The sequence below is a fragment of the Hyla sarda genome, chromosome 3 (genome assembly GCF_029499605.1).
Source record: "Hyla sarda isolate aHylSar1 chromosome 3, aHylSar1.hap1, whole genome shotgun sequence".
NCBI classification, from domain to species: domain Eukaryota; kingdom Metazoa; phylum Chordata; class Amphibia; order Anura; family Hylidae; genus Hyla; species Hyla sarda.
Genome location: NC_079191.1, coordinates 208,092,465 through 208,116,784, shown reverse-complemented (window position 1 = coordinate 208,116,784; position 24,320 = coordinate 208,092,465). Strand labels below are relative to the sequence as shown.

Below are 24,320 nucleotides of genomic sequence, written 5' to 3'. Positions count from 1 at the left end.
AAACAAACAAAAAAAAACTACAAAAATAAATACAACAGACTTTCATTATACCGGGAAAATACATCAAGGCTTGTTCACAAATACCATGTTGCAAATCCAATATCGCTAGTTCCTTTCAACAACGCGGTGGGGATGTTGAATAGCAATACTCTATTTTCTCTTACATTTAATTAAATATTATTTTGAATTGAGAGAAATGACCAAAGGTTGGTAAGAATGGATGTTTTATTTAATATTATTTAGGGATATTGGTATTTTTCTGTTTTGCTATAGTGTCAGACTTTGAAGGAAGTGCTGCTATATTGGCTGTTAGAATAATCTTTTTGAAAACATCAGTTTCTGAAAGATTTTTCAAATGTAAAAATCCCTTTAATTGCTAATTTAATAATACATGGAAGAACAGACAATGCCCCATTCACCTATTAAATAGAAAAAAATCTTCCTTTTTAAACCTTGTAGTCAACAAGTGAGGTGATTTGGACTTCATAGAGGGGACTTCCAGATTCGAGACTCTCTTTTATTAGTCAAGTTAGAGAACCACTTCAGAAAGGAGTCACAGAGTCTATGAATAACAGGGTTAGCGACTAATCTGAATTTACCACCATGGAATACTATATTTACTACTTTAAGAAACATTTTTTGTCACAGTAAATAATAAATAAAAGTACAACGATTCTGTGGCAGGATATGTGTAAGCAGGCCAGCATTTTCGTAGCCTGAGACATGGCCCAACATGACATTACTAGGAGTTGAAATGACAGAAGTCCCATAGACTTTACATGGGACTTCCAGCATTTTGACTCATGATTGCGTCATGCCGGCCCAAATTTTAGGCTATGAGAATGCCAGCCAGTTTACACATATCCTTCCATCAGATTATCATGACAGGTACCTTTATATTTACTGGCCCTTTAAAATTAAACAATTTACCTCATTGCAATTCTGTACCATATTCTCATCAGGTGTAGGAAGGTGCAGATCATCGATGAATAACTGCAGAGTTTTCCCATCTCTTGCACCATATATAAAACCTGAAAAACACAACTAATGTGAATTAAAAAAAAATTAAAATAACTACAGGTTTTTGTAAAGTAGAAAACATTTGCCTCAAGTTAATTGAATCTATTATTATCTACACTATTATTTATTAAGCAACAGCAACTTCTTTAACACATTAGTCTTCTAAGAAAAGATTACAATAGAAATTCATCACATCTGAAATGTATACACAAAATGGGCACACCTAGATAGTTAAGGTAAAAAGCTATATGTCTTTATTAAATACTGGACAAGTACAGCTACATACTTAAAAACTACTTTATTGAAAGCAAATAAAAGACTTAAAGACTGAACTCCACAACCTAAGGCAACCATGGACCCCTTCTAAACAGCCTGCTCTACAGTATGGATCTGTAATGTCCCAGTACAGGACATGGTCCAGCACTATACTTAGGCCCTGTCAGGTTGAGTCCCTCAGTGTCCTGGGGGCTCTCCTGCAGTGTCTCCCCTGCTGTTATTATAAGTGTCATTTATTGTCATAGGATTATAGTCAGTGTATTAATGTATAGCTAGTCTAAAGGACCTGTGAAATGTGAGATGTTGTCTAAAGGACCTGTGAAATGTCACATATTATGTTTATGTTGTCACTTGTCACCCAGAGTGCGCCAGCTTAACACATGACCTGCAGCTTGAGCAATGGGTTTTGGCTCAGCCCCCCTCTATATAAGGGGGCAGCCATTACAATTCTCTCTCTTAGCACTTGTGCTCTTTACTGAGACCCGCAAACACCAGAGATCTTAGAACTAGAGTCCAGCACCAGGAAGGCCTCAAATCTACAGTCATTCCAGTAAGTCTAGTCTGCTGTCACTACTACCTATAGTCAAGTCCAGCCAAAAGTCAAGATTCTAAAGTCTATTACAAATGTAATTGGTCCCAGCAAGCTGCGAGGTCCTTCTGTGTTCCTGATCACCTCTCTGAGATTCTGGCCTAGCTGTGAAGATAATAACACCTGACTTAACTAAGTAAAGCCTCCCTTAAACCATTGGTTGTGGACTCTCCTTTCACTGCCTAGCCATTGGAATAGCGGAGATACCATTCGTGTGGTTCCGATACCCAAAAAACCCTCTGGCGTCACGAACATTAGGGATTAGCAACACCTTGCTCCTGGGGTTCATACCATCTAGCCCCCTCCACCTACACCGCTACACCCCGTGGTCCCCAGCCATACACAGTGGGTCACCACAAATCTTAGAGGATCAGATTTGAGTCCTACAACCTGAGTACTGTAAATGATATAAAATGCGCAACTGACAAATTATTTCTGCATGTACACTATGAGGCAAGGCAGTACATATTGTAAATTATACCACAAGGATACACCATAGCGTTACACATGAAAAAGAGAAAGCCAGCAAAGAATGCAGAACTCCCAAGTTATTGTTAAAAGGACAGCGTGAGACACAGCATGTGAAAGGAAGTAACGCATGTCAGTTGTTGCCAACCTTAGTCATATTGATAACACTAAACATTTTCCTCTTTTATATGGGGAAAATGGATGGAGACAGGGGAATCAAACCTGTGTTGACTCAATTAACCCCTTACATACTGAAAAGACAATAACATGCACGAGAAAAAGAAAACAAAAAAGAAAAAGGCCACATATATAAAGTAAACAGTCTGTTTAGAAAGCTGGGTTCCCATGGCGGGGGTCGTGACGTCACGCCACATCCCTTGTGACATCACGCTCCACTCATGTCAAGTAAAAATAAAAACAAGAAATAGCTTTATATGGTATATAGTTTGAATGCCAATAAAACACATAATAGTTCTTCTTAAGCAGCAATGTGGTATTTTGCCATACATACAGCTTAATAGAATTTCTTTTGTTAATATCAGAAATTGATACAGCTTATAGTGCTAGTCCAATGCTGGTTAACATTCCCTGCATCCTGAAAGAGATGTAATGTTACACCAGACATTATACAATAGTCTGAAGTAACGCAAGAAAAATCTCCCAGTATGTAGAGCTGCATATTAAACTGCATAATAGGATCTCAACCAAGATGTTAGGAATGTATACATGTAAACATAGCGCTGACAGATTCAATGCAGCAACCAGCAATATTATAAATGGAGCATTGAATTAAAATGAATTATAATTAATGATTTAAAAAATCTGTAAAGTTAAGTAACTTAAAACATTATTCAACATTATATGCATAATTATATGTAATTACCTTGTCTGTGAATTGTATTTTGCTCTAACAATTCTTGGAGTTCTTTGGCCTTTGAAGATCCTGAAAACACCATTCTTTTAAGCAATGTGCGTGTCCGGTCTGAGAAAAAAAATATATATATCTTAGATCGATAAGATCTCAATGATATTTGATCAAGCAATATTTTTTATTTTAACAGATCATTCATATACCTTGAGTAGAAATGAAGTCATTCATTAATGCTGTTTTCCCACAACCTTGAGGTCCAGTTAATAAGACATGTTGGGATCCCATGCTGGCATACTCTAAGAAAGTACGCACTATAATCTGTGAAATACCAAAAGAATAAAAAGCTTAAAAAGCATGTTACTTTTTAAAAATGTTATATTGTATTTTGCATTAAGTTTTAACTGTTCACCCAATTGTGCAGTTGCGTGCAGTGGAGGCAAGGATCAGGCTCGCCAAGCTCCCCTGCCTCATCAATATTCCCTGTCCCCCACAATGAATATGCAAATGTCTTTACTCTCATGTCTAGCAAATGAGAGTCTGCAGGTGGAGGTGAGCACCGCTTCCTCACTACACCCAGAAAGCAGTGGCACCTGCGCTCCCCCCCAAGCTGACATTTGTATATTTATCACAAGAGCAGTCCTCACAGAGATTATTGAGAAGCCAGGGGAGCTCGGCGAGCTGGCTCTACGCCTATATTGCACAGAGGTGTGCAGTAGGATCAAAGATATAAACGAACATAACTCATCAACTACTTTACAGATAAATGTGAGCAACTTTTTAAAGCTGTTCATCCGCACTATAACCCAGTATATTGAGTTTAGTGTGGGTGAACAAGATTTCAGTTTCTCTTAAAACTACTTTTCCTAAAAAGAGAAATGTATTTTTTTCCCCTCAACTCACCGTATCTTGGGTTTCAATAAATGTTTCTCCCATGATATCTGTGTTACCAATATATGTGATATCTGGTAAGCGTGTCTGCCATGTGTCCCACTCTCCGGACTCATCCAGAAAATAATCAAATACTGAAATCTCTTGGTCATCATCTGGTAAACTGCACAAAAATACAAACAAGTCAGCAACTCAATAATAGGCCATTTTAAAGTAGTGTTCTACACTATACTCACTACACTAATTGGTGGCTGATGGACAGTTAAACCTCTTTAAGGCGACAAATCAAAATTGCATTGAAACGTGGTGTTCTAGGGGTGGTTTTCTCAAAGAAAATGGTCTGTATGTTGTATATTGTATGGTGAAATTGAAAATTAGTCACAGGAAATCTAATTTGGAAAAGGGGGCAATCTTCTCAAAGAGGTTGTCCTTTGGAGAGGTTTCACATGATATATTATTGAAAAATTATAATATTACTGGCACAATAATATAATAGGCATAAGCTACACTTACACTGATGTATGAACCTTTAGCAGATCACTGAACTTCTTTCTTTCTGAACATTCAACGAGTGATCCTACTGACCAGATAAGGCAGAAGATGAAAAGCCTCTCAATATGCAGCTGTCCCCCAATACTCTGAGCCTTATCATTCAGCATGATTGTTAGTAAGTTTGTAAAAGAATGAAACAAGCCAACTTCTGTTACTGGAACAATCAGCCTAAGGGATAAAAATATAAAAACTTTCATAAATATATGACTGCTTTATTGGGGAGGTTAAGATAAAATCCATTCAACCAGAACATTTTACAGCAAAACATGATATATCAATATATTTATTTGTTAAATATTGTAAAGGGTAAGTTCACACATCAGAAAAATTACAGACATACTTTATTTTGTGTTAAAGGGATATTCCGGGCAAAAATATTTTATCCCCTATCCAAAGGATAGGGGATAAGATGTCTGATTGCGGGGGGCCGCTGCTGAGACCCCCGCAATCTTCCTGCAGCACCCGCATTCTATGCGGGAACCACTTCTGCAGTTTCGGAAACCTCCGGGTTTCCGGGACTGGGGACGTGACGTTACACTACGCCCCCTCCATTCATGTCTATGGGAGGGGGCGTGACTGCCGTCACGCCCCCTCCCATAGACATGAATGGAGGGGGCATGGTGTGACATCACGTCCCCAGACCCGGAATCCCAGAGGTTTCCGAAACTGGAGATTCAGCACCCGCATAGAATACGGGTGCTGCAGGGAGATCGCGAAGGGTCTCAGCAGTGGGCCCCCGCGATCAGACACCTTATCCCCTATTCTTTGGATAAGGGAAAAAATATTTTTGCCCGGAATACCCCTTTAACATTTTCACCAGTATTTGGAATAAAATGGCCTTAGTTTTAAAATGTATGTACATCTTTGTCATGAAAATATATATTTTAGATATGTGCAGTGATTTTTCATATTTATGTTTGATTATCTAATTCTGCTCTTTTTGACATGCAGGGCCAGCCTTAGGAATATGTGAACTGAACAGCTACACAGGGTGCATCCCCAGTACAAAAGGGGGCTTGCCAATAAAAAGACTGCATGATGTCTCCACATAACATTATCACACCTCCCCTCATAGAAGTTACATTCACATAGTGGAACAAACGCACAGAAAATCTCCAATTGACAGCGAATCGATAGGACCGCTCAGGAATGCACCATGTCATAGACGGCAATGCATTACGTGCAGAGTCTGCAGAAACAATGAACATGTTCAATGTTTTTGCAGACACCAAAATCAGGATTTCCGCTGCTGTGGAATTTCTGCGTGGAATTCTTCTGCGGAATAGCCTGTCTCAAAGGGAATCTGTCAGCTGCGATTCAAGTTGCAAACTGTTGACACTGTCAGCTGTCAGGTCAAGGAGACACATGGTATCTTTCTATGCCTCCATAATGTAGAAAACAAAAAAGGTATTCTATGGTGCCAAAGAGGCGTTTCCAAGCCCCTGAAGTAATAAGGGCTGGACAAAAAAATGACTCCTCACTCCACCTCCCCCCCAGAGCCCTGTTTCCACATCTCGCACCTGTGAACTATTTGTATGCACAGCATTTGGAAATAGGACCTGGAGCTGAAAGCTAAACCTTGACTAGCAATGAAGCAAGGACAGGGATGGAAGGGGAGCAAAAATGTGTTCCACTTCTCAGCACGGTATGGGCTTTGGCCTCTTTGACTATTGGCACTAGAGAATCAAAGAATGGAAGAACAGACAGATATATGAAAGGTACCTACCATGTGTATCCTTGCCCTAACAGTTTACAGTGTTAGCAGCTTGAAACGTGAATTGGAGCTCATAGATTTTCTTTAAGAGCCATTTATTGGCCTAATGAACATTCATGGGGTACTGAATGGTCCTAATTTTGAGAGCTCTTTATTTGGGGAAAGAGAGTATAACTGCGGGATCAGACTATACAGGATTTATTTATGGGAGCTGTATAAAATATCCCTATAAAAAAATCGGAAAAATATATACAAAGTTTCTTATATTTTTCATTTCAACAACATTGCAACACTTGGGAAAAACACTGGTTGCAACAGTGGACAAAGTTTAGAATTTTTCCTCTGTGGTGATTGTGCAGGGGGTGGGGGTGCGGTGCCTAGATGATCCTGCACAGGGTGCCACCTAACTTACAGTTGGCTCTGTAAAGTCTGCTCTATCGTGTGGGCCTATGTCTCTTCCCCTCTCCTCTCTGTTTAGTTGTCAATGAGTGAAATCGTACTGACCACAGATGCTTCATAAGGCTCATACTTTGCTGCTATCAGGCTACAGTACAATATGTATGAACTGTTTTAAAATAAAGTATTTTGCTTTACTTGGCATCGTGAAGAATTAGATTGAAGATGGGGTCCAAAGTCCGGTAGAAAGCTTTAGAAAGAACCTAATGGAAGAATATGTTAGCATTATAAAAAGAAATACACATCATGCTTTATAAAATAAGAATGCATTAATAGAAAAGTAATAGAAAAGCACCTAGCTAAATGTGAAAGTGAAAAAAAAACATAACCACCCCAAAATTATAACACTACCACTAGATGTAAATGAATCACATAAATCTTTATTAAAAATAATCATATGTTAAAAACATTTAATAGACATAAACAGGCACCAAAAATCAGTTCATACAGGAAAAAAGAGCGGAGGAAGGCAGAGTAAATCACATAATAATAAATAATCAATAGCTTGTCTCAATAATATATATACATTAATAACGTTCATAGTGTGTCAAAGAAAGGCAAACTTAGACAGTGCTCTTTGCTGTCACCTTTGTCCTTGTCAGGAACTGTCCAGAGCAGGATAGGTTTGCTCCTGCTCTGGACAGTTCCTGACATGAACAGAGGTGTCAGCAGAGAGCACTGTGGTAAGACAGAAAATAAATCCAACAAGAAAATAACTACCTGTGGAGCATACAGCAGCTGATAAGTATTGGAAGAGTGAAGATTTTTAAATAGAAGTAATTTACAAATCTGTTTAACTTTCTGGCACCAGTTACCACCGGAGTACCCCTTTAAATATTTTTCTCTAATAATATTACCTTTTCTATTTGTAGGAATAGATCATTATATTAATAGTGTATATTTATAGAAAGGTCTCCATGTACAGCCTCAAAATGCCCATGCATTTGTAATTCAGAAAAGTGATAACAGGATGTGAAGCCTTCTCATGAACTGATGGTAGGTTGACCATACAAATACATGTCTCTCTAATGTCCTCTTTTGCATCTGGAATCTTATGAATGAATAATATAATAATGATATAGAAGCTTAAGGTGGCTTACTCTTTTATACATGTTTTAAAAGTTTAAGATTCTTTTTTTTCTTTTTTTTTTAAGTTGCAAATCTGATTTGCAGAGAATTGGGTGCAAGACTTAATGTAATTTGCCATACCTCTTATGAAATATGTCATTTTTATATGGAACTATTAGTTAATTAAATACTAAACTGTAATATTGAATTGGAAACATATTGACCCATATTTATCAATCAGCCTGAAACCCTAATTGTCTGGTTTTTCTCATAGCAAACAATCACAGCTTTCACTTTACAAGAGCTCAATAAGATATGAAAGTTGAGCTGTGATTGGTTGCTGTGGGAAAAAACAGACAATTAGGGTTTCAGGATGATTGATAACCATTGGTTTCATTAAACTTACAGCATTCTCCTGTTGGTTTCTTCCATCCAACCACATTTTAGACAATGGTCTCCAACCAAGAGCTTCATCTTCAATATACAATATTCCCTTGAATATAATAGATAATAAAAATATAAAACATATTTCTTTACTTACTTTTCAAGAAAGGCATATAAAATGTAACAATACATGTCAATACTCACCGCTTTTGTAAGGGTTGCAGGCGAAGCTGTTTGTAAACCAGTTGTTTCAAAAATCAATTTAAGATTTTCCGGAAGTTCCAAGTAGTCACCATTGCTCAGTTGTAAAACCTATACAAAAAATAATACACAATATGAAATAAGTGACAACTGATGGGACAAGACTGGCTTGGGTGCCAATCAGACACCGTGTCTTTCTGCAATGTTTTGCACAGCCAGTTTACATGTTACCTTAATGTGAATGATATGCAGATAGGAAGCAAGGAAGGAAGGTTGTTTAAAAAGACGAAAAATAGCACCTTACTGTACTTACTTTCTCTGGTCCAAGCACACTGTTAAAGTTGTCAGCCCAGCTGCCGTTCAGAGGTCCATCAAACCAGAGCCATGTATTACAGTGATTCTAGAAGTAGCAACATATAGGCAGACACACAGTTATTTAAAAATGTGTACTTTGCGTAATATAAAGGGTATGTATGAATGCATGTGAAATATCATAACTAGAGATGAGTGAATTTACAGTAAATTCGATTCGTCACGAACTTCTCGGCTCGGCAGTTGATGACTTATCCAGCATAAATGAGTTCAGCTTTAAGGTGCTTCGGTGGGCTGGAAAAGGTGGATACAGTCCTAGGAAAGAGTCTGCTAGGACTGTATCCACCTTTTCCAGCCCACCGAAGCACCTGAAAGCTGAACTAATTTATGCAGGATAAGCCATCAACTGCCGAGCCGAGAAGTTCGTGACGAATCGAATTTACTGTAAGTTCGCTCATCTCTAATCATAACATCTAGTTAAAGGGGTACTCCGGTGAAAACCTTTTTTCTTTTAAATCAACTGGTGGCAGAAAGTTAAACATATTTGTAAATTACTTCTATTAAAAAATCTTAATCCTTCCTGTGCTTATTAGCTGCTGAATACTGCAGAGGAAATTCTTTTCTTTTTGGAATGCTCTCTGATGACATCACGAGCACAGTTCTCTCTGCTGACATTATTATAATAATTATAACACTTAATTTATTGTTGTCCTTAGTGGGATTTGAACCCAAGTCCCCAGCACTGCAAGGCAGTAGTGCTAACCACTGAGCCACCATGCTGCACTTAACAAACATCTGCTATGCATGGTTGCTAAAATGGACAGAGATGTCAGCAGAGAGCACTGTGCTCGTGATGTCATCAGCGTTCCACAAAGAAAGGAATTTCCTCTGTAGCATTCAGCAGCTAATAAGTACTGGAAGGATTAAGATTTTTTAATAGAAGTAATTTACAAATATGTTTAACGTTCTGCCACCAGTTGATTTAAAAGAAAAAAGGTTTTCACTGGAGTACCCCTTTAAGGTCTCGTGCACAAAGTCTCCTGATTTGCCTCCCAATTTACCCGAATTGCCTTCTTCCACAAATAGCTGATAACGCCATCCTGCCACATGTGTGATGCATTCTGACCGCCAAACATTAAAGTCATGCTGTCAACACTCAGAGGATGAATCTTCACAATCTTATGGGATGCTTCCCCACCAGAGATCTGTATATGATTAAGAGCCTGAACTAAAGTACTAATACAGGAACTTTTTCCAGTAGCGGGTGGTCCTGCCACTATCACACCTGTAAATACATAAAGAAATAAAAAATGGATAACACATAGGGGAGGCATATACATGAATTTAATGTACAGAACTTAGTAAACCGTCCCAAAATCTTATTTTTTTTTTTTAAAGAGGACCTATCAGCAGAAAAAACTGTGTTGTAGATAAACCCATGGGTAAATAAATCTAAATATCTTGATTCTGGGCAGAATCTTTATTTTATTTTATTTCAATAGTACTTTCCAATGTTGGCAACAGCTCAGGGTTAGCCAGCCTATCTTCTCTTATTCACCCCCTGTACCCACTGCCAGCCAAAGGTTTCTGGACAATTATAGGACTATGGAGATAAAATAAAGGTATGCCTGGAATCCTGAAGAGAAGCTCTATCTAACATTATACTTATGTATGCCCCTCTTTTCCTGCTAACAGGTCCGCTTTAACCCCTTAATGACGCAGGACGTATATTTACGTCCTGCACCGGCTCCCGCGATATGAAGTTTGAATCACCCCCCTTTTCCCATAAAAAAAATAAAACAGTGTAAATAAAAATAAAAATAAACATATGTGGTAACGCCGCATGAGTAAATGTCCAAACTATAAAAATATATCGTTAATTAAACCGCACGGTCAATGGCGTACACGTAAAAAAATTCCAAAGTCCAAAAAAGCGTATTTTGGTCACTATTTATACCATTAAAAAATTAATAAAAAGTGATCAAAAAGTCCGATCAAAACAAAAATCATACCGATAAAAACTTCAGATCACGGCGCAAAAATGAGTCCTCATACCGCCCTGTACGGGGAAAAATTAAAAAGTTATAGGGGTCAGAAGATGACATTTTAAAACGTATAAATTTTCCTGCATGTAGTTATGATTTTTTCCAGAAGTGCGACAAAATCAAACCTATATAAGTAGGGTATCATTTTAACCGTATGGACCTACAGAATAAAGATAAGGTGTCATTTCTACCGAAATATGCACTGCGTAGAAACGGAAGCCCCCAAAAGTTAAAAAATTGCGTTTTTTCTTCGATTTTGTCGCACAATGATTTGTTTTTCTGTTTCGCCGTGAATTTTTGGGTAAAATGACTAATGTCACTGCAAAGTAGAATTGGTGACGCAAAAAATAAGCCATAATATGGATTTTTAGGTGGAAAATTGAAAGGGTTATGATTTTTAAAAGGTAAGGAGGAAAAAACGAAAGTGCAAAAACGGAAAAAAACTGAGTCCTTAAGGGGTTAAATCATTATGCTTGGAAACATTTTATCTTCTCTTTAATGGCAGAGTTATACCACAGTTGGGAAATACCAACATAAAGGGGAAAAAGTGCTTATACAAAAGTAATAGGAGTTACATGGCAACATCACTGCACTAAAAATCCATACTTCTAGAGTAAGAATATCTCAGCAATGCATAAATCAAAGCCTTAGGCAGCAACATGGCTACATTGTAAATTAGTGTTTTTAATTCAGTGGGAAACACCTATGTAAAACATACATTTTCTTACTAGTATTTTTATACTTGCATCTCTAAGCATGCTCATTACACATTGTAGGCAGGTGGCTGGGAAAGTACCGGACCCACACTACTAGGCTGGCGGATGGGGAAAATCTAAAAAAGTTAGGTTCCACTCAGAAAACCTAGTCTGCCGAGGCTTTTTAGTTTCATTTCCTTTCCTTTGTTGAAAGGGAAAAGTGGGACCTGTCATTTCCAGGTGAAAACAAGCTATGATTTCAGGGACTAACCCATACATGGGTCACCCTGCTCATTTACTTTAGTTCTGACCTTGGACAAGAAAAATTTAGATATATCCTATTGATTTGATGCCCTTATAGTTGTACGTGATATCTAAATAAAGTGAACAATGTAATTAGGTGAATACATAGATATGTATGTATATATATATATATATATATATATATATATATATATATATATATATACAGTGGTCCCTCAAGTTACAATATTAATTGGTTCCAGGACGAGCATTGTATGTTGAAACCATCGTATGTTGAGACCAGAACTCTATAGAAACCTGGTAATTGGTTCTGAAGCCCCAAAATATCATCCAAATATAGGAAAAAGTGAGAATTAAAGAATAATAAGTAGATAACTAATATAGATAAAACAAGTCCTTACATATAAAATTAAGAAAGAGCTGCTGGAAGCTGTAAATCACTGTCTATTTCAATGTTTCCCAACCAGGGCGCCTCCAGCTGTTGCAAAACTACAACTCCCAGCATGCCCGGACAGCCGAAGGCTGTCCGGGCATGCTGGGAGTTGTAGTTTTGCAACAGCTGGAGGCACCCTCTTTGGGAAACACTGGTCTATGTAGAGGACAGAAGCTTCTTCAGGGTCCTGTACAGAACACGCAATGTCCTAAAAAAAGGAAAATGGAGTCGCCCTCACCTGATGTCCAAAGGAGCAGCTAACCCTGGCACAGGTAAAGAGTACAGAACATGTAATACCTCCCTGTACTGTAGGGGGCGCTACCAGACACCAGGCAGTGCATACACTTCAGTAATACAGGTAAAGAGTAGTACAGAACATGTAGTACCTCCTGTACTGTAGGGGGCGCTACCAGACACCAGTCAGTGCCTGCACTTTAGGAATACATAGGTTTCACCAGTGAAATGTCCATTCTGATTGGTCGGTTCTTCCAGCCATTGACACGTTTCACAGATTACATAGCTTTGTATGTTGAGTCTGGTTTCAAGTTACAATGTTCCAGAAAAGACCATTGTATGCTGAAACTATTGTATGTTGAGGCCATTGTAAGTTGAGGGATCACTGTATATACATACATATCCTCAATATAGGCAAAATGTGAATTTATTCTCTCGAGTCAGAAAAACAAGTAGCAACATTTCAGCCTTTTTCAATATATACGATATATATATATATATATATATATATAATATATATATATATATATATATAAGGAGAAGGGTCCTTTATAAACTAGTCAAAAGAAAAGGATTTTTGTCTATTTCACTGACTGAGTTTTCCAATGTTTTTTTCCCAATATTTTACCAGACAGTAAAATATTCTGTTAAAGAGGATAATGCTGTTGAAAGAAAATTCCTTTTCACCAAATACGCAAAAACTTTGTTTACGGTATTTATTTTTTATTTTTTATCAAGTAGATGAATTTGACATTCTTACCAGAATTTATTAGAGATAAATTAAATAGCTGTTTGACTTTACTAAGCCATGGAGAATGGGGAAACAATTTATTTTCTTCTGATTTCAATAAAATAGCTTTTTCAATTTCCTTTTGAAGGATCTGTCTGGAATCTGATGGGTCATACATTGCAGAAAACACGTCTCCCACTATTTGTTTAAGTACCAAATGATTCTGTAACATAAGTATATGCATAATTTAACATTTGTTCCAAAAAGAAAACATTGAATAATATCTTATACAAGAACTTATGGTATGTATATAGGTAATCATACAGTACATAATGATGTGTCGTTGGATCCATAACCCTTAGCACATGACTATTTAGAGCCAATAGAATACCGGTATACATTTACAGAGATTGCCCTGCATTAGAAAAAGTCGTCTGCTTTTTTTGTTCAATGGCTGTGTCTGATAAAGAGGTAAGTCTGAAAAGGGGGAACAATGGAAATGACTTCTGCAGCCTGATGTTCTGTAGGAACCATAATGGGTCCCATAAAGTGTTGCTTGAAGAACTTGGGTCTGTAGATTGGTTAAAGGGGTACCCCGCGCTTAGACATCTTAGATTTCTGAATGTGGGGGTCCCGCCGCTGGGGACCCCCACGATCTCCATGCTGCACCCGGCGTTCGTTTAGAGCATCAGGTTCAGCACCGGAGGCTTGTGAAGTCATGACCGTGCCCCGCTTGTGACATCACGGCCATGCCCCCCCAATGCAAGTCTATGGGAGGGGGCATGACAGCAGTCACACCCCCTCCCATAGACTTGCATTGAGGGGACATGGCCATGATGTCGAATGGGCGTGACTGTGACATCACTAGCCTCCACCCCGCAGCGCCAGTCATTCGGCATGGCGGGACCCCCGTGATCAAACATCTTATCCCCTATCCTTTGGATAGGGGATAAGATGTCTAGGGGCAGATTATCCCTTTAACATTTTGGAAAAGAAAATGGCCCCGATAGGACAATTGCTTTTGCTTTATGGCTATAAAGATTATAACATTTTGGAATGCTATGAATTAAATGGCTGTTCTTTCAATTTATCTAATTTTGCATAGGAAATAAAGGCTTGAAAACAAATAACTTACTTTAAAATGGAAAGAAATGAGAAAGTACAGATGTCAGTGGAAACAAATTTAATGCTAGTTCTCACTTTTAAAATACAGACGGAAAAATAAAAAGATATGCTTTAATCAAAACATGTTTTTTTCTATCTTGTTAAAAATGGTCTGGATAGTTTTTGTCAAATAGAAGTCAATGGAAATAGGCAGCAGAATAGATAATTTCAACAGGATCAAAAATATGTGAAACCAGCCTTAAAAGGAATTTTTTTCATATCAACTGACTTCAGAAAGTTAAACAGATTTGTAAATTACTTATATTTAAAAACCTTAATCCTTCCAGTACATACCCGCTGCTGTATGCTCCAGAGGAAGTGATATAGTTTTTTTTCTGTCTGACCACAGTGCTCTCTGCTGACACCTCTGTCCATGTCAGCAACTGCCCAGAGTAGGAGCAAATCCCCATAGAAAACCTATCCTGCTCTGGACAGTTCCTGACATGGACAGAGGTGGTCAGAAAGAAAATTTATTTAAAAAGAAAAGAACGTCCTGTGGAGCATACAGCAGGTAATAAGTACTGGAAGGGTTAAGATTTATTAATAGAAGTGATTTAGAAATCTCTTTAACTTTCTGGCACTAGTTGATTTGAAAAAAAAAGTTGCTTTCTACCGGAGTACCCCTTTAATGGTCCAACTGCATTCAGACATTGTGCTACTTACATCACCAGTCATTCTTGGGCCAATGACATCTTGCAATGAATCAGCTATTAAAGCATGGCTTTCCTTTACAGCAGCAAGAATAGGATTAGCTGAGATGACTTTCTTATTTCTGTTTGCACTGTTACCAGTTTTTAAACTAGGCACTGGACCTGAATCAGAGAAAAACCAACATACAATTTATGCCTTTATGTGACCCTCAGCAGGAAGCGTAATCACAATGTAAAATATGCCTTTAGTATTCCTGACATTCTACCATTAACTGATGTAAATTTGCACAGGTTATCAGCAAGCTTGATCTTTCCTGACAATGACTTAAATGGGTATTCCAGGAAAAAACTTTTTTTTTAAGATCAACTGGCCCCAGAAAGTTAAACAGATTTGCCAATTACTTCTATTAAAAAATCTTAATCCTTCCAATAATTATCAGCTGGTGAAGTTGAGTTGTTCTTTCCTGTCTGGCAACAGTGCTCTCTGCTGACATCTCTGCTTTGTCCCGGGAACTGCACAGAGTAGAAGAGGTTTGCTACGGGGATTTGCTTCTACTCTGGACAGTTCCCAAGACAGGTGTCATCAGAGAGCACTTAGACAGAAAAGAACAACTCAACTTCTGCAGCTCATAAGTACTGAAAGGTTTAAGATTTTTTTAATAGACGTAATTTACAAATCTGCTTAACTTTCTGGAGATATATATATATATATATATATATATATATATATATATATGTATATATATTTATATATAAAGTTTTTTCCTGGATAACCCCTTTAAACTTGTCAGGAAGATATACAAGGGTATAATGTAGAAGCACCAGTAAACCATAATTGCCTGACACATATCCAACGTATAACTATACTTTTTTTTGTCCCACATATCACAATCCAATGTATTCAGTTATAATGAAGAGATAATAAGAAGTGTGCTAAGATGACAGGAATTAGCAAATAATATCCTTTCAGGATACAACAAAGGCAATCTGTCAGCTGAAAATTACATTCCAAACTTCTGACACTGTTCGATACCTGTTAAGAAAAAGAGAAATGTGGTACCTTTCATATATCTGTAGGTGCTTCCATAAAAAAAATGCCTGTTTTCATTGGTGCAAAGTGTCAAATTGGTGTTTCCAGGTCCTTAGAATGTTGAGAACTGAAATGTCTCCTCACTCCCCCTTCCATACTTGTCCCTCTCTGATTGACAGTCAGGTGGAAGCAGAGCCCTGTTTCCAAATCCCATTCTGTTTTTCACAATGGCTTACAACAATTGAAACCTATTTTTCTATTAGATCATCGGGGATCAGAACCTGTTTTTGTTTCATGGCAACCAAATATCAGGTATTAGTCTGCTTGTGAGCTTTTTCATTAGTCACTTAATTTACTTGACGATTATAAGGCTGAGTTCACATAGTAGACAATATCACTGTGCTTGCTGTACACATGATGGTGGGGGAGACTAGCAGGGTTGCATAAATTGCTTGAAAAAAGGAAGGCTAACTGGACTACCTGGGGACTCAGTGGCAACCAGTGGGTAAGTTCAAGCCTGGGTTTGTAATAATAACTGATGAAAGCCTATTTTAATTGTGATATATTCTGTAAATACTATATGTGAATATTGTACATTATAAAATACAGTTTATCAAGAAACATCATACTTGTTGCAAATGCTGTAAACTGTTGGTATGACATAACACTGCTAGATCGGGAAAATCCTCCTCCCTCAATCTCAATACGACCATTTATTGTCTTTTCCATTTCTCGACGTTGAACTGCTCTGTGTATAATTTCTAACATAGAATGTAAACTGAAATGGCAGTGATATTCTTCTGGTCTATAAAAAAAAAAAAATAATAATAATAAAGTCAGTAAATCACAATTATTAAAAATTTATTTTCTACTGTTTAAAATACATACACAGCATGACATGTTCCAACTATTGTAAAAATAAAATTTTTACTTAAAAATCCCTATATGAGTGACAGGGCTTTATTTTACCCTAAAGGGGTTGCCCAGGGAGAGAAGATTCTTTTCAAAGGGGTCACCTGGACAATCCCCTGCTGCGGTCATTCAGATGGTGCCCTGGTCTCAGCTGGTCACCCACTGCTGTCAATGAGCAGGCTGGCATCTATTTCATGTTGAAAAGGCATCAGGAAGCATTGAGCAGGAGGGACCCAAACAATGTCAGAATGATAAAAAAAGGGGGAGGGGGGTGTTATTGATGATCGAGCAGGTAAGTATCCAGTATTTTTAATTTTTAAAGAGGTACTCCTCAGGGATAGGGTATAAGTATCTTATTGCAGGGCTTTCGACTTCTGGGACCCCCTACATTCTCCTGTGCAGCGCTCGTGTATCTCTAGCTCTTCTATAGAGATGCCTGGATGGGATGTGTTGACCCTGCTCCGTGCTTTCGACTTCTGGGACCCCCTACATTCTCCTGTGCAGCGCTCGTGTATCTCTAGCTCTTCTATAGAGATGCCTGGATGGGACGTGTTGACCCTGCTCCGTGCTTTCGACTACTGGGACCCCCTACATTCTCCTGTGCAGCGCTCGTGTATCTCTAGCTCTTCTATAGAGATGCCTGGATGGGATGTGTTGACCCTGCTCCGTGCTTTCGACTTCTGGGACCCCCTACATTCTCCTGTGCAGCGCTCGTGTATCTCTAGCTCTTCTATAGAGATGCCTGGATGGGACATGTTGACCCTGCTCCGTGCACGAGAAGAACCATGTAGGAGATTATGGGGGGTTGGAGTGGGGAGGTCGGGTGGCTTGGGGTCCCAGCAGTTGCATCCACCCTTCCCATGGATCAGACACTTATCCACTATCCTGTGGACCGGGGATATGATTTAAATTAGTGGAGTACTACTTTAAGTCAACCCAACCACTCTGAAAATATATATATATTTTTTTTTTTCCTGGAGATCCCTTTCATACTGTTTTTATGTTAATAATAATCGTCTTGATTGTGATTCTTTAGTCACAAATATTAGTTACTAGACAAAGCTACAGAGACAACATATAACTGTATAATTTTGGAAACGCCATATCAAGAAATTATGAATAACCGTGGGCACTTTTAAGGATAGGTTTTACTTTGTAGTCAACAGGGGAAAAATATCCCCACCAAGGTGACTCAATAAGACTGTGCTAACTTTCAGTAGTCTTTTTAATTTCTTATATATTACTCTTTTCCAAATCAATATTTCCACATTCACTCATTTCTGCAACTGGGCACTGTGAATAAACTGAAAACATACAGAAAATGTTTCTACAATGTCCCTTAGCCATATCAGAAAAACATAACTACTAAAGACTTACAGTTGTTCCTTAAGCAGTTCTGAGGTGAGCTGTAGTCTTGTGGTGAGGGCCTTTGGGCCTTTGAAGCCAAGGCTGGCAAGTTTGGCTTTAAGAATTACTGTGTTATCCGGAAAAACCAAAGAAACTGCTCTAAATGTAGCCAAAATATCCTTTGGTAGACTCTGGAATCCAGATTTTGAGACTGTGACAAATAGGCTGCAGCTAGGTTGTACTTCAACCTGTTAAAACACACAAAAAGCATATATTTTATATGTTTGGCTTTTTAATGTTGACTATGACATCCAAAAAATAACATTAGTCCCTGTCTAAAATTTTTTTATTTATAGCATTGACATGATAAGACACCTTGGCCCTCATTTACTTAGAAAATCGGGTTGTAAGTCTATCTTGCTTTCTTACCCGACTGCTTTTTTCCCCTGATATTCATTATTATGTCGCATCCTGTTTGTCGCACTGGGTTTTGTTGGTTTTGGTTTCCAACTCCTCTGAGTTGTCGGGAAAAAATCCACAACAATTCAACAAATTCGGGTTGGAAACCTTTATAAATACGTGGGGAAGCTCAGAAATGTCGGGTTACGCCCCTTTTTCGGGTTTGGGAGAATCCACATCGGGTCCGCCGGGAAAAAATGTCGCATAGTGTCGCAAACTGGCGCACGATGTCTGCAACATGTCAAAGACAAAGATGCACCAAAAAACCCGACAAAACAATTTGGGTTTAGAATATTAAATGAGGGCCATTGTCTCTTTAAAAATGTGCACACACTTTTATTACACAATCATAACTCGTCGCATTCAAACACACCAAGATGTAGCAAGGCCTATAAAAGTAAACATAGGCATCAACAAGACATCACCATAATAGAATGGCACCTAGAAATACACACAATAAAATCTTATTATAAAATCACAATAGAGTGTCATTTCAAAGTATCCACATTACTGTGACAACAACACAGAACAATAGACAGTAAATATACAAACTCAGTTTTGTGACATCATCACAATGTAGAGCGTCCTATAAATACACACACTATGTTGTGATGTCACCACAAGGAAGAACAGACTACGAAGTGCATCTTCATCAAAATAAAATGTCCAAAAATATGAATACTGTTGTGACATTATCGTGACATTATTGAGAAAGACACACTCACACTCATAGTTACATAGTTAGTATGGTTGAAAAAAGACATACGTCCATCAAGTCCAACCAGGGAATTGAAGGGAAGGGTGTAAGGGGATAAGGGAAAGGGATGTAGTTTTATAATTCTGCATAAGCATTAATGTTATTTTGTTCCAGGAATGTATCTAACCCTGTTTTAAAGCTGCTAATTGTTCCTGCTGTGACCAGTTCCTGAGATAGACTGTTCCATAAATTCACAGTTCTTATGGTAAAGAAGGCGTGTCACCCCTTTAGACTAAACCTTTTCTTCTCCAGACGGAGGGAGTGCCCCCTCGTCCTTTGGGGGGGGGGGGGGGGGGGGTTTAACCTGGAACAGTTTTTCTCCATATTTTTTGTATGGGCCATTTATATACTTATATACGTTTATCATATCATATAACTGACAAAAAGACTATGTAGTATATTCTTCAGTATAGATCTTTCAGCATGTATGCTTATCCATGTTTTTCAAGAGTAAAAAAAAATAATACTGCAAGTACAAAACTGCCCACTAGATGGTGCTAGTAGCTTTTTGCAGCACAATGACATCCACAATCCCAGTGATAGGTCAGGATTAGATGACATCAGTGTTTTATTTTCAGTAAAATAACTATCAGATACAATATTTTCCACTGTTTCCTTCCCATGGAATGTTTATTTACACGAAAAACAACTGTTGCTTAATAAACAGTGTTTCATAAACTACAACTTACTATGATCCACTGAAAACAAAGCTAGAAAAGCAAACAAGGAAAAAAAAGGCAAGTCATAAGCTAAGCATGTAAACGAGGCTTTTGTTAGGCCTCAGAAGGCATAGGTAAGAAGATTATCCCCAAAGGAACAGTCATAGGATAAAAAGATTTCATGCAAATACTTCCAGACCTGGGATCCATCCTGTAAACTGATTCTGAGCAGTCCTGCCTGTATTGAGTCATACAGAGACTGTGTACTGTGTATAAAGACGGAGACCGCATTCTCAGGGAGGAGATGAAAATCGTCAAAGCAGCTCCAGCATCCATCCTACAGGATAAATACAGAAATCCTTTTAAGATCATTTCATTTATTGCACATCCCAATGAAGTGTGTCAGTAAAGCTCTTAAATGGCTTCTATATAATATACGGTATGTAAAAACGAAAAAATTACTTTAATATGTATTAAAGGGGTACTCCATCCCTAGACATCTTATCCCCTATCCAAAGGATAGGGGATAAGATGTCTGATTGCGGGGGTCCCGCCACTGGAGACCCCCGCAATATAGCATGCGGCACCCACTGGAACGGAAGTTTGTGACGTCAAGACTCTGCCCCGTGTGACGTCACGCCCCGTCCCCTCAATGCAAGTCTATTGGAGGGGGCATTTTTGCATCTCTTTCAATAATAAGATAGGATTAAATGGGTACTCCGCTGGAAAACATATATATATATATTTTTTTAATCCACTGGGGCCAGAAAGTTAAACAGATTTGTAAATTACTTCTATTTAAAAATCTTAATCCTTCCAGTACTTATCAGCTGTTGTATGCTCCACAGGAAGTTCTTTTATTTTTGAATTTCCTTTCTGTCTGAGCACAGCGCTCTCTGCTGACACCTCTGTCCATTTCAGGAACTGTTCAGAGTAGGAGCAAATCCCTATAGCAAACCTATCCTGCTCTGGACAGTTCCTGATCAAAAAATTCAAAAAGAAAAAACTTCCTCTATAGTATATAGCAGCTGATAAGTACTGGAAGGATTAAGATCTTTAAATAGAAGTAATTTACAGATCTGTTTAACTTTGTAGCACCAGTTGATTTAAAAAAATAGTTTTCCACCAGAGTACCCCTTTAAAGGAGGAAATTAATAAACCCGTGACTTTTTTTTAAATTAACATTATAACATATTTTTAGGTAACATTAGTTGTGGCTCACTAGAGTGCTATGATTGTGAGGCAGATTGGCAAATGTGATGCTAACTCAGTGATTACAAGAGATAACTTATATGCGGTAGGCGATGTTAAAGAGGTAATTTGGCTTTTATTTTTATGGTGTCTTGTTTTAGTCACATTTATGGAAGACCTGTCATAAAACTGTTCTGGCAAATGCTGTTATGCGGATCCTATTGCAGGTAGTTTTATGACAGCATAAGATTGCTGTGTCCGGCACTACTATGAGGACGTATGGCAGGCCCAGTATGAATTTTCCATGGTTGACACTAATATAGGGGCCTTGATGTTTGTTTGGCATTAGACACACAATTTCCCAAAAAATCACTAGCTAGTTTGGCACACTCTTTACACACAACTGCTTTATTTGACTGCACTAGCATTTTAAGGGAGAGTTGTCCAACAAAAGAAGCAACCTGTGTATGGCGTCAAAAAGTATAATATAGAAACTTACTAATATAATGTTATTAGCCATGCTGCACATATCTTCTATTATCAGCTGAGCTGACTGGCTTATCACTATCTGAAAGCAGTCTGCTCCATGCCTGCTCTTCCCTTCCATCCTTTCTGCTAAGGACCAAACTATTGATATGAAAAGGGGAGCTCATATTACTTCTCAACAGATTTGAAGGCACCAGAAAGCCTTTCTCAGTTAAGACAGCAGTGAGTCTGTTCTGATGTAAACTACTGTGACTCCCTGTCTTTACATTAATGGTCTTGTCATGAGCAGCTGATGTGACGAGATCTCTGCAGTATGGTCAGTACCTTGCTTTATTATACATTTTGACACCATACACTGGTTGTTTCTTCCGCCTGACAACCCTTTTAAGATACATATATATATATATATATATACACACACACACACACACACACACACACACATATATATATATATATATATATATATATATATATATATATATATATATGTTTTAAGATATTGGCTACTTACAAGAGCTGTTCCATGTATGACTCTACTGAGAGCTGACATGTCTGTTATTGAAGAACATGTGAAGACGTATAGAAAATTTCCCAGTAAATATGACAGCCCCTGTGACATATAAAAAGAGGTAAATTGTTAAAGTGAATTAATAACATACAAAAACAATACACGTGGTAGAAATAAATAATGTATAATTATTTATGGCATCTGGAAGGCTATTTATTGCACTGGATCTTTCCAGTTCTCCCAAACCGTTGTTGAAATTACAAGATGCACCTAAAATTGACAAATTGGCAGCTGGTAGGATAAATTAGTCCTCAACTCCCTGATTCACCAGTGAAAACTCCCTGTAAGATGCAGGCAGCAGGATTACATTATCATGCTGGCTGTGTCCCTTCCCAGGCATGAGTAGCAGAGGCAAGAGCAGCATTACCAGAGGACAGTATGAGAACTGCTATTTATGGGGGGGTGGCACAATGTATAAAAATGGGGACACAGTCTATAGAAGTAAATAGAGGAGGGCTCCGTGTATAAAAATAAATAGAAGGGACACAGTGTATGAAAGATAATAGAGGTGGCAGTGTATATGAAAGTGAATAGAGGGGGCATAGTGTATAAAAGTAAATAATGGGCACAGTGTTAATAGGTTAATAGATGGGCACAGTGTATAAAAGTTCATGGAGAGGGCACAGAGTGTAAAATGAGTAGTGTACAATGTATAATTTTAATAGCAACCAATCACAGCTCAGCTTTCATATCTTAATGAACTCTAATAAAATGAAAGTTGAGCTGTGATTGGTTGCTATAAGCAAAACCAGACAGTTTTACTATTCAACAGCTTTTTTTTTAATTCCGTTTCATCACAAATACAAAAGAAGATCAAAGGGTAAAACAATATAACATTGCTTACAAATATTTTCCCTTATCCCCTTGTAGGCCCTATCCATCCCCCTGAAGTAAAAATTTGAATTCAACCCCTGACTGTGGGTAAATGTGGCTGTATTTCAGGGATACACTGATGTTGGCAGACTAGAGATGGCACTGTATGAGCGGTATACAGGAGCGAGGGGCATACATGAGTGGTATAAAGAGGAGAGAGGTAGAGATGAGTGGAGATGCACTAATATAATACCTTACCAGGAGCGATTGTTTTGGGGTTGGAGGGGAGTAGCAGGTTAGGAGGCACCAAAATGCCCCTTCACCTGTGTATACAAATCCTTGGATCAACACTGGGTCTGCGTACCTTTATTGTTTCAGTTTTTCCAACACTATGGTCTCCTTGAAGGATTACACCATTATTCTGTTGCAATATCTATAATTATAAAGTAAGCAGAATTCTGCTATCAATATAAGACTTCAGACTTATGAAAAAACAACAACGTATAATCCTATGATATTGTCGATTAATGTAAAAGTGTACTATTGCTTTAGGTCATGTGTTTCCACATGTTTCCATTGCATTAAAGGGGTATTCCAGGCCAAAACTTTTTTTTATACATCAACTGGCTCCGGAAAGTTAAACAGATTTGTAAATTACTTCTATTAAAAAATCTTAATCCTTCCAATAGTTATTAGCTTCTGAAGTTGAGTTGTTTTTTTCTGTCTAACTGCTCTCTGATTACTCACGTCCCAGGAGCTGTGCAGCTCCTATGGGGATATTTTCCCATCATGCACAGCTCCCGGGACGTGACATCATCATTGAGCAGTTAGACAGAAAACTTCAGAAGCTAATAACTATTGGAAGGATTAAGATTTTTTAATAGAAGTAATTTACAAATCTGTTTAACTTTCCGGAGCCAGTTGATATATATATATATATAAAAAGGTTTTGCCTGGAATACCCCTTTATTTTACATACCAATTAAAATGACATAACAGAAAACACAGAGAAAACTGAAATATTCTAGTAGCATAATTGTGAATAGTAAATAGCAAATGAAAGCTGAATCAATGCATATCT

General features: G+C 37.9%; 1 protein-coding gene across 4 annotated transcripts in view; it reads right to left on the bottom strand.

The window, feature by feature from the left end:
* The window catches only part of LOC130362045 (uncharacterized), a 207,908-nt gene that overhangs the window by 65,292 nt on the left and 118,296 nt on the right, over positions 1–24,320 (bottom strand). For all 4 annotated transcript variants that reach the window (XM_056565942.1, XM_056565941.1, XM_056565944.1 and 1 more), the window contains exons 46-62: positions 23,604–23,672; positions 22,370–22,468; positions 20,378–20,515; positions 18,334–18,551; positions 16,674–16,849; positions 15,028–15,176; positions 13,231–13,423; positions 9,861–10,084; positions 8,801–8,887; positions 8,491–8,598; positions 8,309–8,395; positions 6,973–7,037; positions 4,626–4,832; positions 4,125–4,275; positions 3,428–3,542; positions 3,237–3,335; positions 931–1,031 (exon numbers count right to left, since the gene is read on the bottom strand). In XM_056565942.1, the coding sequence (XP_056421917.1) occupies positions 931–1,031; positions 3,237–3,335; positions 3,428–3,542; positions 4,125–4,275; positions 4,626–4,832; positions 6,973–7,037; positions 8,309–8,395; positions 8,491–8,598; positions 8,801–8,887; positions 9,861–10,084; positions 13,231–13,423; positions 15,028–15,176; positions 16,674–16,849; positions 18,334–18,551; positions 20,378–20,515; positions 22,370–22,468; positions 23,604–23,672 (2,286 nt within the window). The remainder of the gene's footprint in view (positions 1–930; positions 1,032–3,236; positions 3,336–3,427; positions 3,543–4,124; positions 4,276–4,625; positions 4,833–6,972; positions 7,038–8,308; positions 8,396–8,490; positions 8,599–8,800; positions 8,888–9,860; positions 10,085–13,230; positions 13,424–15,027; positions 15,177–16,673; positions 16,850–18,333; positions 18,552–20,377; positions 20,516–22,369; positions 22,469–23,603; positions 23,673–24,320) is intronic.